Source organism: Aspergillus fumigatus, chromosome 2 (assembly GCF_000002655.1).
Source record: "Aspergillus fumigatus Af293 chromosome 2, whole genome shotgun sequence".
Classification (NCBI taxonomy): domain Eukaryota; kingdom Fungi; phylum Ascomycota; class Eurotiomycetes; order Eurotiales; family Aspergillaceae; genus Aspergillus; species Aspergillus fumigatus.
The window spans coordinates 3,920,205-3,934,450 of NC_007195.1; the positions used below are offsets into that span (position 1 = coordinate 3,920,205).

Below are 14,246 nucleotides of genomic sequence, written 5' to 3' on the forward strand. Positions count from 1 at the left end.
TAAAACAGTATCGTATCGAATATCAATCTCTCTTCAAGTCTTCATATCAAGACAGTTTTCCTTTCCTCAGCTCCAAATGTTCCCCATGGCATAGATTCAGCGCAGGAATTAGACCTCAACCTCCATATCTCGAGCGACACTGCCCTAATTCGACTTCCAAGACATGCAGTTTAGCTTTTCGATGGAGCTGACTTGACCCTAATCGTCCTGGAGATCTCAGGCCTCTCGAGATCATTGATCAGTCCGTGCATCAGCAAAACTGGCTGGAAGTAGGCGTGTTTACTTCCAGAAACGTAGGAAATCAAAACAGGTCGCTGATGTCCTCGACGAGCTCATGATAATTCGAGATATGACTAATGAGCAGATTAATGAACTCTAATAATGAAACGGAGCATCATGAAGTTCGCTTCAACAAGGTGGTAACGAGCAGCTATTGTCTTCAGAGGTGTATATAAATGAGACGTGGTCGTCCAAGGACACCACACAGAACACCCCAAGTCGAGAATGACAAGCAGTAACAAAGCTTCGAGTAAATCAGATTATTTGTATTTGCCTTCATTTACATTCTCCTACATTGTAGATAGAAATCATCACATAGGACGATCGCAAGAGAAGCAAGGCATCGTCACTGACGTCATGCATCCATCAAACTGCGTATCTCCCGCGAGGACGCCAGACATTCCATGAATGAAGCAATCTATTGTACAATCACAGGAAGACGAAGTCATTGTATTGCCCCTTCTATTGATCTTTTTTTCTTATCGCTAAGCTGCGTTTGCAAGCATCATCATAATGGAATCACCCGAACAGCCAGCGCAACCCTCCAAGCAAGCCGCATACGACCAACCCCAGAACCCCGTCACCCAGACACCCCAAGAGCAGCGAGTTCAGCCTCACCAGCGCCAGCGCGGTGATCCAGTCTCTTCCATTACCCGACGTACCGTAGACTCCAAACCATCCAATGACGAAGAACTCGCAAGACTAAAGCAGAGGCGGGAACAGGAGCAGAAGAATCTGCAGGCCGCCTCTGATGTTGACTTGGAATATGGCGTGGAGGAGCAACCCGCAGAAGGAGACATTGCTCGAGCTGTAAGACAGAAAAGCGAGCGAGCACAGGCTGGGGCGCATGCAGGTCCCGTTGGCAGTGCACAAGGGCCAGGACACCCTGGATTTGGAGAAGAAAGAGATCTTGCTGCGGACATGGAGCGAAAGAGGGAGGAACATGATCGAATTCTAGGTGATCGTGTTGACCAGAGTCCTGATGACCCCCGCGGAGAGGCCGCCGAAAGGGAAGCGCTGAGACAGCGGAAGCTGAAGGAAGAGGAGAATCTGGATGTGAAAGGAGCCGTTCGTGCAGGTACAGGAGATCCAGTTGCCTGAAACAAGTAGGCAGGGATAAATTGGAGCTGGAAATTGTGTTTTAGTAGATAGGCATGAGGATATGTCATTGCTAGTTGTACATAACATGCGATCGGGTATCAAATCAAATGCTAAAAACATGGAACTGTGGATCAAGTATCAGCGTCATCGCCCTCACCAACAGAGACCTTCTTCAAGGATAGATCCCGCTTCAAATCCTGGATACGCTTGGCGAGCTTGTGCTTCAAGATTTGGTTCTGCATGTTCTCCCACTTGACCGTCTCGGCGCGAATAAGGGCCTCGAGCTCGGCAATCTCTTCGCGATGTTGTTGGAACTGTCGCTGTTGCTCAAGCTGCTCATCATCCAGTTCGTTTTCAGGCACATCCGCCTCCTCGTCAGCATCTGAGTCACTTTCATCGCCCGATGTATCCGCTGCAGGCGTAGAAGGTTTAGTCGCCATTGGAGTTCCAGCTTGATAGAGATTCGCAAGGCCAGTATCCGAGGAAGGCGCTCCCTGTGGTTGCGCTTCATTGTCCCCGCGCAGAGCAGCTTCCATCTCCTCCAGGAGAGGATCGAGACCTCCATCATCGGCAGCAATCTCCTCCATGCCCTCATCGAGCTCGCCCTCTGCGTCCTGTTCATCGTCATAATACTCATCTTCCTCATAATACTCTCCACTCTGGACAAGTCCTTCCGCCCGGTTCAATGATGTCTTGTCCAACAACTCATAGCGAGATGCAATAGCGGCTTCGTCTTGCGCAATCAGATCCTCCACAGCCTTCTCCACTTGTTCTATCGTTCGCGTGCTGAGCCGTTCGCGGAACCGCCGCTTTCTCACGTAACGCAAAGGGGGTGTCAGACCATGTGGATACTGCAAAGTCTTTTCATCCAGGATCTCGACGTCGGAGGGAAGAGGGTAATTGAGGGCCTCTGCATCGCTCGAAACAGGCCCTAAGACTAAAAGCATCTGACAGATATCTGCAGACTTATACCATCCACGCCGATCCCAACTTTTCATGCCTTCAATGATACAGGGCAAGTCCACCAGCGCCGCTGCGTACTGTTTATCACGGATCCGCAGGACGGCGCGTCGGCCCTCGCGCGTGAGGGGCTTGAAGGAGAATTCTGACCGATCGAATCGTCGTTCGTTGATCGTTTGACGTAAATATTCGCAGTCTTCGCCAGGAAGCATGCGCAAAATGAATTGCTCCTCGATGTAGGGATCGATTTCCGTATCAGAGGCTTCAGAGTCGTAGCCAACGCCGACAGGTCTGTTGGGGACCAGCCCCTTGTTCTTGATTCGGATCGACTGTACCCCTGGCTTTTTGGAAGCATTGAGCTTGATACGTTTCGGTCCCGCGGGCTGCGCGGATGCCTCTGGTGCAGAGGGACCTGCGAGCCCCTCCGCCGGTCGCTTTTTCGATGGCTTCTTCTTCTTTGCCTTCTCCTCTTCTTCAGTCGGTTGTGGTTTGCGCGCTATTTTCAATGTGATCTTCCGCTGAGGTGTTTCTGACGAGGGAGGGGGAGGCTGGTTTGGTGGCTGCGAAGCTCCCTCGGGCGCCTTCTTCTTCCCCAGGGTGAGCTTGAGCGAAGGGCGAGGGGCGTCAGACATGATGACGATGTATAATTAGGAAAGATAGAGCACTCCACAGAACCGACAACACCGATGAGGTTTGAAAAAAAGAAGTAATCCTCTAAAATCGTGTTGTGCCGTTGTCATGATGAGAGAGAAGAACCAAGTGGAAGGAGACAGGAAACTCCGCCAGAGTGTGAGAATCGACCGGCAGAAAGTGTTGTATCTTTCGCTCCGCCTTTCTCTCACCTCTCAGTCAATAATCCAACCTCCACTGATCAGTTCACAGTCGCCTCTTCGTTACTCGACCGGTATCTCTCTGCTACAGCTTGCCTGTCGTATTTCGTCTCATTTACTACGTTTAACCGACAGGTAGCAGCATCATGTCCGGGCCTAATCTACACAATGCTCTTCTCCGCCCACCCATCATTCAGATCTTGCGCGCAGCCGGCTTCCATGCCACGCGTCCGTCGGTCTTAGATACACTAGCCGATCTTACAGCTCGGTATATGATGATCCTTGCATCATCTGTTGCATCCCATGCTGCCAATGCTCACCCGAACGATCCTGCCCCTGCGCCGGTGCTAGAAGACGTCTACCAGGCACTTCAGGACGTTGGCGCACTACGACCGCAATTGCGCGAATGGGAGGAGGATTGGCAAGGCGAGGAAGATACGCGGGGACTGGAGAATTTCTTGGGTTGGTTCACAGGACCGGCGAACCGTGAAATCCGACGAGTGGCTGGCTTCCTACCTAGCGAGGGTGACATGATCGACCCCGAGTCCTTGGAGAAGGAAGATTTCCTTACAGCCCTGAAGAAAAAGCACAGCAAAACAGGCGAGGAGTCTCGATATGCGGGCACTGTGCTTGGCAAAAGCGCCGAGGAACATCCGATCATTATAGAGGGAGGCGTTCCCAGCATCCAAGAATGGAGCCATCAAGTGCGGTCGCGGGCGCCATATGTTGCTGGGAGCGACTCGTCTGGTGTCAGTAGTGCACCCAGCAATTTGTCAGAAGCAGATGGTATGGAAGTGTGAGGAAGCACGAGGCCACCCGACATTCAATAAGATGCTCAAACCATGCACTTTCGATAAAAGGTTCACCAAAATAACAGCCAGACCGATCATCAACGGCAACAGTCAAGCAGCTGAGAGTCTTTAATAACCGCCTCCACGTCGCCTGGCGTCTCAGTCAGATTTCAGTATGAAGGCTGAATGAATTTGGAGCAGACCCATGCTTGATTTCCGGCGAAGCGCCAGCAATCTCGACCCCATGACCGGACTGATCTTCCTTCACGATCAAGGTTAAGACCCAAGCCTTGGCCAGACAAACGACCAGACGGGGCTGACAACACGACTGGTCTCTCCCCGGAATATACTCTGATCTTGCGAGGTCCTGAGTTCCCCCTGACAGGTCAATCGGTGGTTACGCCAGTTTCCAGCAGCCAGAGATAGCTTATGTCTAGGTCATGTACTTAGCCCTGAAGTGAAGACAAATACCAAAATGCTCTTATATTGGCAGTAGCCAGGGAGACAATGCTTAGCACAACCCGAATACATTCTTCAGAATTGTAGACTGCATCTGTAAATAGGCTGTGCTATGAAGACGACTCTTGGCCTCGCGGTGACATCAACAGCGGATCCTTTCGCTTCCTCATCCCCACCATCTTCAACCTCCGCATTGCAGTAAAGAAGTCCAGCACCATGGTGTATGCCTTTGCTCTCCCTACCACCACTCATCTTTCCTTTCAAACTTTTCTCTCATCTAGCACACATCCATCTCTACCCCAGGCCGCGTCTACCGCTCGACATGCACTGCGACTCGCCCTCAAGGCCCACAAAAGACTACCCCACAGTCCACAACGAGATTCCCACCTCATCACAATCCTCGACGCGTTGAACGGCTACCTACCATATCTCGCTGCTATCTCTCATGGATTGAGCGGCAGACCTGTTGAAAGTGGAAGCAGCACAGGTGGTGAAGAAATCGAGGTCACTCTCCACAGCGAGCTCGAAACAGAATGGCGCGCTACATTAAGCTCAACTCCGTTATCGCTGAAAAGCCGACCCATAAACGGCCGAGTCCGCGGACAAGGAATCGACTTTGAGATCGCCTTCGTCCTCACGACACTAGGCTACGTGCTGAGCGGCTTGGCTCGCTCAGGCATCTTACGCGCTCTCTACGCCCCCACCACTCCAACCCCAGAACAACGCACCGCGGCCGTCCAAACCGCCACGAAATACCTCCTGCAAGCGAGCTCAGTACACTCCCTACTCGCGTCTTCGCCCTCGTTTATAGGCGCAGCACGCCAGACGAGCACAGCCGCCGCCGTACCAGACCTGGACCCGGCGGCTCAGGCGGCACTGTCGTCACTTGCGTTAGCTGAAGCGACACTCCTGGCTGTGTTGAAAGACGACTCCTATGTTGCGGCTTGCATACAGGCTCGAAACCCAAACGATAAGGACTGGATGGTGCGGGCGCCGGAGATCCCCAAGGTGCGGGCGCTGCTCTTTGCGCGACTGTGCGTTCGTGCGGCCGAGTATGCGGAGCAGGCGGCTGCTGGCATGGGAACGGTTGGCGCGCATGGGAAGACCGGGATTGACGAAGAAGTGGTCGGCTATGCGCGAGTTTTGGGCCGTGTCGCGCGGGCTCGGGCCTGTCGGTTTTTCGGTGTTGATGCGGAGCTTGCGGGGAAGATAGGGGAGGGGATTGCCTGGCTGCGGGCAGCGAAAGGCGCGTTGGGGCTGAGAAGTGCATCTCAGGGAGAGAAAGAAGCTTCAGGAAAGAGCAAAGGGGGCCTTTCTAGATTGAAGAAGGAATGGGCTGAGAGACGGGAGGAGCGAAGGTTGGAAAAGGAGTCGGGCGGCAAAGACCGCGTGGCGAAGGGTGAGCTCGATCCCGGCGATGACGCAGGCAGGGAAGAAGAGTGCCGTGTGATCGAAATGCTAGAGACAAAGTGGGAGAGGATGAATGACACGGTAAGCCTCTTTTCAGCAGCCCTGGGGCATGAAAGGTCTTTGACAATTTGATAGATCAACACGCAAATCATTCCACCTTCGACGGACCTCCTAGCCAATCTGCCGTCCGGTCGCGACATTCATTCACCACCTGGTCCTTATAAGCTCCCATCCCTGGACGAGGAACAACTCGTGCGAATGCGTGCACCACCGGCAGAGGATGACTATGAGCCCCGTATGAACATGGATGACAGTGACGACGAGTTGACTAGCCCTGCCGGGGTTGCTCCAGGAGCGCTTCCAGAGCGAAGCGATAGCACTTATTATTGACGATACCCTGCTAAATCTAAGAATACGATGACTTTCAATACCTTGTATACACAACATATTGACTTGTTCACATGCGTAGAAGAACTCCACCGCCATTGCCTCGTGGAAGACTGACATCAGTCTACACAGGCACGTTCGCTCCAACCTCGTATGAGCATGTAATGATGTATTGCAATGGTGTCAGTGTCAGGATATATGTACAGGAAACCCGAACAAAAACCAATACAATCCTTCTAAACAATCCCATGCCCATCCTACTCTTCACTCAAAGCCAGGTATCTCTGGCAATGACTAGACTAGCCCCATCACCACCCTCAATCGAAAGACAAAGAAAACAAATGACATGACACGCATTGATTCACTGCAAAGCTAAAACACACAGATCCAAAGTATACACACAACCTCGCCGGTGCTCACTCACGCCGACTTCTCCCCCTCACCCGCAAAATAGTTCTTCTCCTGGAACAGATAACCCTTGACCTTGCGCTCTTTCAGCAGCTCAAAATATTTCTCTGCAGATTGCAATCGTCACCCATTAGCCATGCCACCACCACACAGCGCTCGGAGACAAAGGAACCCCCGGAGGAAAACTCACCTCTCAACTTCCCACACTTCTCCAGATGATTTACACCCTCACGAGCATAACACTTGCCCAATTCCTCGCCGACAAGTCGGGACATCATGCTGCGCACCCATTGTTCACGGATGATGGCGTCGCGGGCATTGTGCAGGGCGACGTTGTCCTCGAAGTCGACGCCTTCGTATGTCGGCGGCACGGTGGGCTTCTTAGCCAGGAATGCGGCGGATTCGGGGGTGGGCATTTTAATTCTTTTTTTTTCCCCTATTTTTGCTGGTTGAGGTTGAGAGGAAGAGGATGGGTTGTCCGGAAGGGATGTGAGGTTTGCTGTGCTGGGAGGAGCTGGTTGAGCTGGTTACGGGCTTGTCGGGGTGATTCTTGTGCCTTTTCATGCATGTCGTCGGCGGAATGGGATTGGGGAATTGAAGTGATGTGATTGGCTGTATTGTAGGCGGTGAGACATAAGGCGGGCGAGATCTGCTTAGTGTGCATTTTCTAGGGCGGTAAAGGCAGGCTTTCGACCATCTTCGTTATCCTGACCAGGTGAGGCTACAAATTCAATGCAATATTGGACCTTCAGAAAATACAATTAGGTTTCCTGATAGCAGTAGACAGATATGAATCAGAAGCACCAAGCGCCACGCCAGATCAAACAACCTCAAACCAGAGACGCCTCAGAGGCTGCAGCCACGATGCAAAGTAGATCAATCCAAGAAAACATTCAAGTCATACATGCGATCAGTACAGGAGATACAGCGCTTGGGGAGATAGTTCATCAGCTATCGTATGCAGTGAAACAAAGCCTGTCCTTGCAAGGAAGAAACAATTATGTTTATTGCTGTTGTTCTTGCGACTTGTCCTCCTTTGGCAGTAGTCTGCTGTAAAGTTCGCCTAGTCCATCCTTCAAACGCTGCCAGCGCGTGCGGTTGAGCTTCTTGCTGAGTTCGCGAAATTGGTACATCTCCCCCCAGCAGTCTCGGCCGAACTGGCAACCGGCCATATTCACCAGGAAGTCACGATCCTTCTCCGAGTAATGCACGTCCGGATCGTCGCCTTCACCACAAGCTCCTGGAGGGAACGAGTTGATGTAGCGCTGAGGCGTAAAGGCGACATTGCTGCGAATCCACGGTTGACTTTGGTACAGATACTCCAGCGCATCCTGCTCCTTGTGCTCCCAGTCCATGTGCTTCTGCTCGTACATAACAGGGTCCCACCAGAGATCCAATAGTCGGTCAGACCACAGCGAGCGTTTAATGAAGAATGAACCCAAGTTGAAACCTCCGCAGTCTTGTGACAGCAAAAGATCGATAGAGGATGGATTCCCGTCTCCTTCCGCCGAGCGGGATAGTTCGTCCAGATACGGGGCTGTCGGGGGGTGGCTGATGTTCAGCGGGTTGTACAAGTTGATATCGCGATACGTCAAGTCGCCCAACCGATCGAAGATTTGATCTTGCAGGGAATAAGAGTACTCCATGATCCAGGTGTTTAGGTCCAACCACCAAAACCTACATCAATCAGTTAGACGTGGTAAACTCCACATGCAAGGTTTGACTGACCACTCCGCATTTGGATACTTCCTCATAGCGTCTCGGATGATATCAACTTTCTCCCAGCTCTCCCGCCATTCATGCGAGTACCGCTTTTTGGCCAGCATGTTGACAATCTCCAGTTCGTAACCCCACCGCTTCGCGTATTCCTCCTTGTTAGAGATACTATTGCGCTCGATGGCCCATTCGCGTGCTCCCTTCCACTCCATGACCCCTCCTTCCACATTGGATGGGAGGATGATCACGAACTTGCGTCCTCCGCCAAAGGATGATCGCCGGTAACTTTGAACAATAGCTGCAAGCACCCAGGGTCAACAACAGATCTGTTCACACACACAGTCACGCACCAGGCTAGGATTTTGTTTCGCATACCTGTCCAGAAGAACAAATACCCAAGGGAAAGGACAATCAGCGCCAAAATGGCCCGCGACCGCCTCCTCCGCATCAAGCCCCTGGCGAACCCGAATCGCAACCCTGTCCCGGAATAGTTCTGTCCCCGCCAGTATTCATCCTTGTCAACGTATCCATATCGCGCCGAACCATTCATACGAAACCGAGGCAGGCTAGACGTGATCTTGCGTTTCGACCTGGAGAAAAATCCATTATTCCTTGTCGAGAATGACGGATATCCTCGAACTTCCTCGCTCTTCGCTCGAGCCGCTGCCCACGATATGCCGCTGGGCCCGAGTGAGTTGGGTGAGAGAAAACCGCTGCGCGGGGTCGAAGTTCCACTGCCGGGAGTAAGGCCCGGACTTGACCACCCTCCTCCCGGGTGGGGAGAGGGTGATCGAGAGAGGGACATGGCGGATCGAGGCCGTCGGGGAACTTGAAGATTGTGGAATTGTCGGCGCGGTGATTCTCATACAAGCCTCTGGTTTCCGGCTGGTGGTCAGTCAACGCAGGCGACCGCGATCGTTACTGCTGGCACTCAATAATAGGACCGTCGCTGTTAAAGTAGGGACCGTCCAGGAGGTCGGTTTTCGGTGGAGTAAAACTGGCCAAGGGCCAAGAATTCTGTAGAAGCACAAGATGGTACGGAGTAGTATGTGACCAGAAACCAACAAAAGAAAGATAACACAGGAGAATCATCAATACGGAAATGGCTTAGTAGCCATTCAAGCATAAAGGGGACTGACTTTCGCCGTGAACGGGTCTGCCCGTTTCCGTCGAGAGCGAAGAATTCAGGGACCTGGGTTGGGGAACCGTGGAACGTTGACGGGGGAACCTATAGATAGACAGAAGCACAGATGAGCGATAACAATGTGATTGTTTGATGCTACGTTGACAGCGACATGATGATAATGATGATGAACCTGAACCCTGTGCAACATGACGGATACACATAGTTCAGTCAAGAAGCCTGTCTCACATATTGACCAGAGTAAGAAGACAGATTTAATCAAAAATAAGATTACATGATGGGACAACCATGAGACGAGAAAAATGATTCGAGAGTCTCTAATTAGCGGGGAAATTAAATCGGGAACAGTACCTACGGAGTAATATTCCAACCAGATCTGAATGGTTCTTTTGACCAGCATGGATTATGGCAAAGGATTTCAACGAAGGAAGGCAGCATGGATGAGGTAGACTTTGAGTAGTTTAAAAGATGGTAATCTTCCTTGCTACCTCTCTTGATAAACTGTTTGAAGCTTGCAGTGTTAACGGATTGTGAGATACAACGTAACTAGATAAAATGGTTAATTACCATAAGATTACCATACATCGTCACCATTTATCAGAAGCATCGGACCCTGAATTATGCTCATGACCTCATTCGTTTCAAAAAGTGATGATCGACAAATGCGTGGCTTGGCGTACATATCGGTAAGCTACCTACCTTATAAACACTGATGGATACGAGAGACCCCATTCGAAATCTGTTGACTTGTAAGATGGTTGAGTTGACTTCATTACAGATATCGCAGAACTTGGACCAATGCTGTATGCTCAACTCGGACGCTGATTCCCAACGAAACCTCGCCGAAACGTCGTGTTCCGTATTAGAGCCCCAGAGTGAACAGCTAACAATAGCAGCGCCATAAACTATCCAAAAAAAGCAGGTGACCATCCCAAATCTACCTAACCCAAGTGCCCTCTCTCATTTCACATTCATACCGTGTTTCTTTCCCCCATCGTCGTCTTTGCGCGCCGGCAGTCGATTGGCAGCCACGCCCTCCTTAGACATCAACACCTTCCGCACTACGAAGCCCTTTTCCTCTTCTGGTCGCGAGCGTGCGCTGTCTCCATGGTAGAATTCGCATCGAAACTTCAAGAATTTGTTGCGATGTCTGTAGATTGTGATGATATCGCCGGTGTACAGTTTCCCAAAGTGAAACCCCTCCCGAGTGCTGCTTCCCTCTGATCCACGGCGCAATTCTGTGTCATTGACCCAGATGCACTTGCGAGTCTTGGTTGAAAGAATAGCCATTACTCCAGGAACCTCCAGCCAGTTGCGCCCTGCTGCAATCTGAGCCTCAATAGCCGGCGCCCAGAAAGTCACTTCCAGTGCGTATGCAGGAATCCTCGTGTCCATAGGGTCAGGATGGCAGATGGTTGCTAGAGGACCACGCCCCCAAGATGTCATTCGATCTTCCAGGCGAATCGTGAGGTCGAATATCGAACCCGGGAGAGTAGTAAGCTTTCCTAAAAGCGGACGAGACTGTTCATGCCGCTGAAGAGAGATGGTCGGAGGAATTTCGGTGGGCGACCCATGTCGCACGGCTGCTGAAGCGGCGTCGCTCACTATGTCCTCGGGTGGATGTGAGATTTGTCGACCTGTTCGAGCGTCGATCGTGACCGCCAATTCAATGTCAAAAACCTCCCCGGCACTCGCTTCGGGTTTGTCAGAGGGGGCTTTGCTATTTTCCCTGGTGACCTCCCGACTGGAACGTTCGCTAGCGGTATCGGGAAGTGGTAATTCGATTCGGCGGCTGAATTTGGCTCCTTTCGGGGTCGAAGCACTTGGGTGCGTTTCCCTGTTGAATTCCGGGCGAGGACTTCCACCGCCTCCTTCATCCAAGCTAGTCTTCAGAGCCGGCAGCTCGGCGGCCGCCGGGGGACTGTGTGCCGAAGTGCCAGGGTGCCACGAGTTCATGTTCAGCTGCCCAACGAGATTCTCAGCCCCCATCAAGCTTGGCGCGGATCCAGCAAAGGGATTATCCGGAAGGGAAAGGACAGAGTTTAGGCTGTTGCCGTCGCTTATAATCGACTCACCGGTGGAAGAAACGAAGTCATGAACGCTAAGGTCGTCACCGCCGAAAGCATTCATACTGGCCCCAAAGACATTGGAACTGTGCAGGGCAGAAGAGGTAATTTCGCCAAATAAGCGTCTCGGAGTACTTTCAGGAATTGGCCGAGCAGCTGGTAAGCTTTCAATGTTTGGGAGTGATGGATAGCGAATGTCAGCAGGAAGATGGTCAATCCTGGGCCTCTTGGATTGTGCCAAGTTGTTGGAATCGTGGCTTTCGTCACCGGTAATGACCGGTTCTTGATTGTCATTGAGCGAGATCTGTGACGCGTCAAGCTCATTCTCCAGATCTTCACCGATATCAGATAGGGCCCCGAAGTCCGCGGGTTGGATATCATTATCATCGTACTCGTCAACATCTGGCACATCACGTATCCATGGATGTTGAAAGCATTCACTTTCCTTCGGCCGTGAATGAGGGTCGCGGTTCAGGAGGCGCCTAACAAAATCGACACCGGCCTCCGATACACCTTCTCTACGCAGTACGTCATAATCAGGCTCGGTAGTCATGATATTCCGCAACATCTGAGATCCTCTGTCGTCGCCTCGACCCGTGTACGGAGGTGTACCACTAAGGATATGGAATAGTACCGCACCGAATGACCACATATCGACGGACTGATCGTAAGGGGACGTTTTCGGAGGACTACAAATCAATATAAGCTATGCCCACAAGAATTAGTAGTTGACTTACGGATCACCCAATCGACGTCTTTTTCTGATTTCACCTCGTCGGTAGTTCTCATATTCCGGATACACCTCGGGCGCGCAGTACAACAAAGTGCCACAAAATGTCTTCAAAAAGGTCTCCTCTTGAGCGACTTTCGACAATCCAAAGTCTGACAGTTTCACTCTTAACGGTTCAAGCGAAGCGATCAGGATGTTATCTGGCTTTATGTCACGATGCGTAATCCTGCGTTTGTGAAGATATTGCAATGCATGCAGGAGCTGCCGGGCCAATGTTTTGACCATGTCTTCAGGAATTTTGCCATGAATTGAAAGATAAGTAGAAAGCTCGCCGCCAGGCACATATTCCATGATAATATAAATCCATCTGTCATGTTCATGGTGATCAATGTATTGCACGATGTTGGGCTGTCCTCAGTAGTGATTAGTTCTAAGAGTCCTGTATTAGACGAAGGAGTTCCAAAGCTCACATGTTTGAGATCTTTCATAATTTTCATTTCATTGTCGACCTTCTGATCAAGAATCCCGTTCTTCATGAACCTCCTCTTGTCGAGCTCCTTAGCAGCGTACACGGCACCGTGTTGTTTTGTGGCAAGTTTATAAACAGTTGCAAACGCTCCTTTTCCGATTTGACCAGTCACGTTGTACATGTTACCGCCTGTCCAGTGCATTCCATACGCATTGGCTACTGTCCATTCCAAACTTGGTCGCACCGAGCCTTGACGGTGCTTCTGCATGGCACCTGCTGGTTGTTTTTGAACTCGCTCGAGGTAACGAAGCATATTCTCAGTGTAGCGCATTGCATATCCATCCCGGGACGGAATACGAACGACGAACCTTACCTCATCAGAGGCATTGTTGCCGCGCAACACTTGTATGACAGAGCCATTAGTCAACATGCGGCTATTCTCTTTTTGATTCTTGCGAAGACGACAATCGTCTACAACGGTGCCGTTAGTCGAGAGATCCTCAAGCATCAGAATTCCATCACCAGTAAGGTGGATTCGGAAGTGCGTGTTGGATATGCGCTTTGCACTGTCGTCCGGGGCAAGAAGAAGGTCGCACCGGCTTCTGTTGCGCCCAAAGCAAAAGCCTAAATTTATATTACGGACATTGGAGGATAGTCTGAGAGCGATATCCAGAGCTGCGGTGTCCGGATTTTCGTATTCCAACTCATCTTTTTGTAAGATGTGCTGAGGCGCAAGAGAAGCAGTCGCGGCCACTGCATCATGAGCGGCAAGAGACGTTGGATGCAAGATGCAGATGATGTCTGAAACATCTTCCTCAAGCAGACCAGAGTTGTTCCGACCAATACGCCGGGGATCTGTACATGGCTGAGTCGACTCCTGGGTCGCCTCCATCTAGAATGACGAAGGATGGCTCCCAAACGAGAGGGGGGAAAAGAAAAAGAAGGAAATAAGAAAAGAGCTAATGGTTTGATAACGCAAATTATAAAAGGAAAGACTGTCAAGGGTGGGTTCCCGGGGTATCAAAGCCGATGCGTGTAGGGAACTATGTCTGCATAACCAACTCAATAATCAATACAAGTTCATAAAACACTTCTGCTGTTGTTAGAAGCCTGGCACTTCGTCTCGCATTCCTTACAGGAGAGAGAAATGCCCTCTCACCTTTCAGAATATCCAAAAGTTGAAGCCAACAAAGAAGAATTGTGTCCAAGGAATCTGATTCGGGGCCGTCAAATGGATAATGGTGGCCAAACGCTCTTTCCTGTGGAAGTGGTCCTCTCGAACGGGTGTTTCCAGGCAACGAATCCACAGACACGGGAATCCGGATAGAATACGGAAAAAGAAAAGGAACACCAAAGGCAATGGAGCCTAGAATTCCAAAAACTGAAAGCCCTTGAAGGCTACCAGGATGCACAGTGATATGCAAGTCTGCACTCAATCCACTGATTCATCACAAGCGGTTATTTCTGGTCCAGACAGTTGAAGGAATTGGACGAAG

The 14,246-nt window shown here is 51.0% G+C and overlaps 7 protein-coding genes across 7 annotated transcripts; 3 read left to right on the forward strand and 4 right to left on the reverse strand.

The window, feature by feature from the left end:
- Positions 1 to 792: 792 nt before the first annotated feature.
- AFUA_2G14870 (uncharacterized protein) lies at positions 793 to 1,380 on the forward strand (the record flags this gene model as incomplete). The annotated part of the gene is made up of 1 exon (XM_750726.1): positions 793 to 1,380. One exon carries the CDS (start codon positions 793 to 795, stop codon positions 1,378 to 1,380), a length of 588 nt encoding a protein of 195 aa, XP_755819.1.
- A 131-nt stretch (positions 1,381 to 1,511) lies between these two features.
- On the reverse strand, positions 1,512 to 2,972 carry AFUA_2G14880 (transcription initiation factor TFIID subunit 7 family protein; the record flags this gene model as incomplete). The annotated part of the gene is made up of 1 exon (XM_750727.1): positions 1,512 to 2,972. One exon carries the CDS (start codon positions 2,970 to 2,972, stop codon positions 1,512 to 1,514), a length of 1,461 nt encoding a protein of 486 aa, XP_755820.1.
- A 344-nt stretch (positions 2,973 to 3,316) lies between these two features.
- Positions 3,317 to 3,970, forward strand: AFUA_2G14890 (Bromodomain associated domain protein; the record flags this gene model as incomplete). The annotated part of the gene is made up of 1 exon (XM_750728.1): positions 3,317 to 3,970. The coding sequence occupies one exon, from the start codon at positions 3,317 to 3,319 to the stop codon at positions 3,968 to 3,970; it is 654 nt and encodes a 217-aa protein (XP_755821.1).
- Positions 3,971 to 4,576: 606 nt separating this feature from the next.
- AFUA_2G14900 (pH-signaling protein PalC) lies at positions 4,577 to 6,220 on the forward strand (the record flags this gene model as incomplete). The annotated part of the gene is made up of 2 exons (XM_750729.2): positions 4,577 to 5,911; positions 5,966 to 6,220. Exons 1-2 carry the CDS (start codon positions 4,637 to 4,639, stop codon positions 6,218 to 6,220), a joined length of 1,530 nt encoding a protein of 509 aa, XP_755822.1. The 5' UTR covers positions 4,577 to 4,636.
- Positions 6,221 to 6,637: 417 nt separating this feature from the next.
- Positions 6,638 to 7,200, reverse strand: AFUA_2G14905 (putative NADH-ubiquinone oxidoreductase 12 kda subunit; the record flags this gene model as incomplete). Its single annotated transcript, XM_750730.2, has 2 exons — positions 6,816 to 7,200; positions 6,638 to 6,732 (listed from the first exon to the last, which is right to left on the reverse strand). Exons 1-2 carry the CDS (start codon positions 7,039 to 7,041, stop codon positions 6,638 to 6,640), a joined length of 321 nt encoding a protein of 106 aa, XP_755823.1. The 5' UTR covers positions 7,042 to 7,200.
- Positions 7,201 to 7,629: 429 nt separating this feature from the next.
- Positions 7,630 to 9,146, reverse strand: AFUA_2G14910 (putative alpha-1,6-mannosyltransferase subunit; the record flags this gene model as incomplete). Its single annotated transcript, XM_750731.1, has 3 exons — positions 7,630 to 8,302; positions 8,354 to 8,639; positions 8,717 to 9,146. The coding sequence occupies 3 exons, from the start codon at positions 9,144 to 9,146 to the stop codon at positions 7,630 to 7,632; spliced, it is 1,389 nt and encodes a 462-aa protein (XP_755824.1).
- A 1,299-nt stretch (positions 9,147 to 10,445) lies between these two features.
- On the reverse strand, positions 10,446 to 13,642 carry AFUA_2G14920 (serine/threonine-protein kinase; the record flags this gene model as incomplete). The annotated part of the gene is made up of 3 exons (XM_750732.1): positions 10,446 to 12,240; positions 12,289 to 12,689; positions 12,752 to 13,642. The coding sequence occupies 3 exons, from the start codon at positions 13,640 to 13,642 to the stop codon at positions 10,446 to 10,448; spliced, it is 3,087 nt and encodes a 1,028-aa protein (XP_755825.1).
- Positions 13,643 to 14,246: the final 604 nt, after the last annotated feature.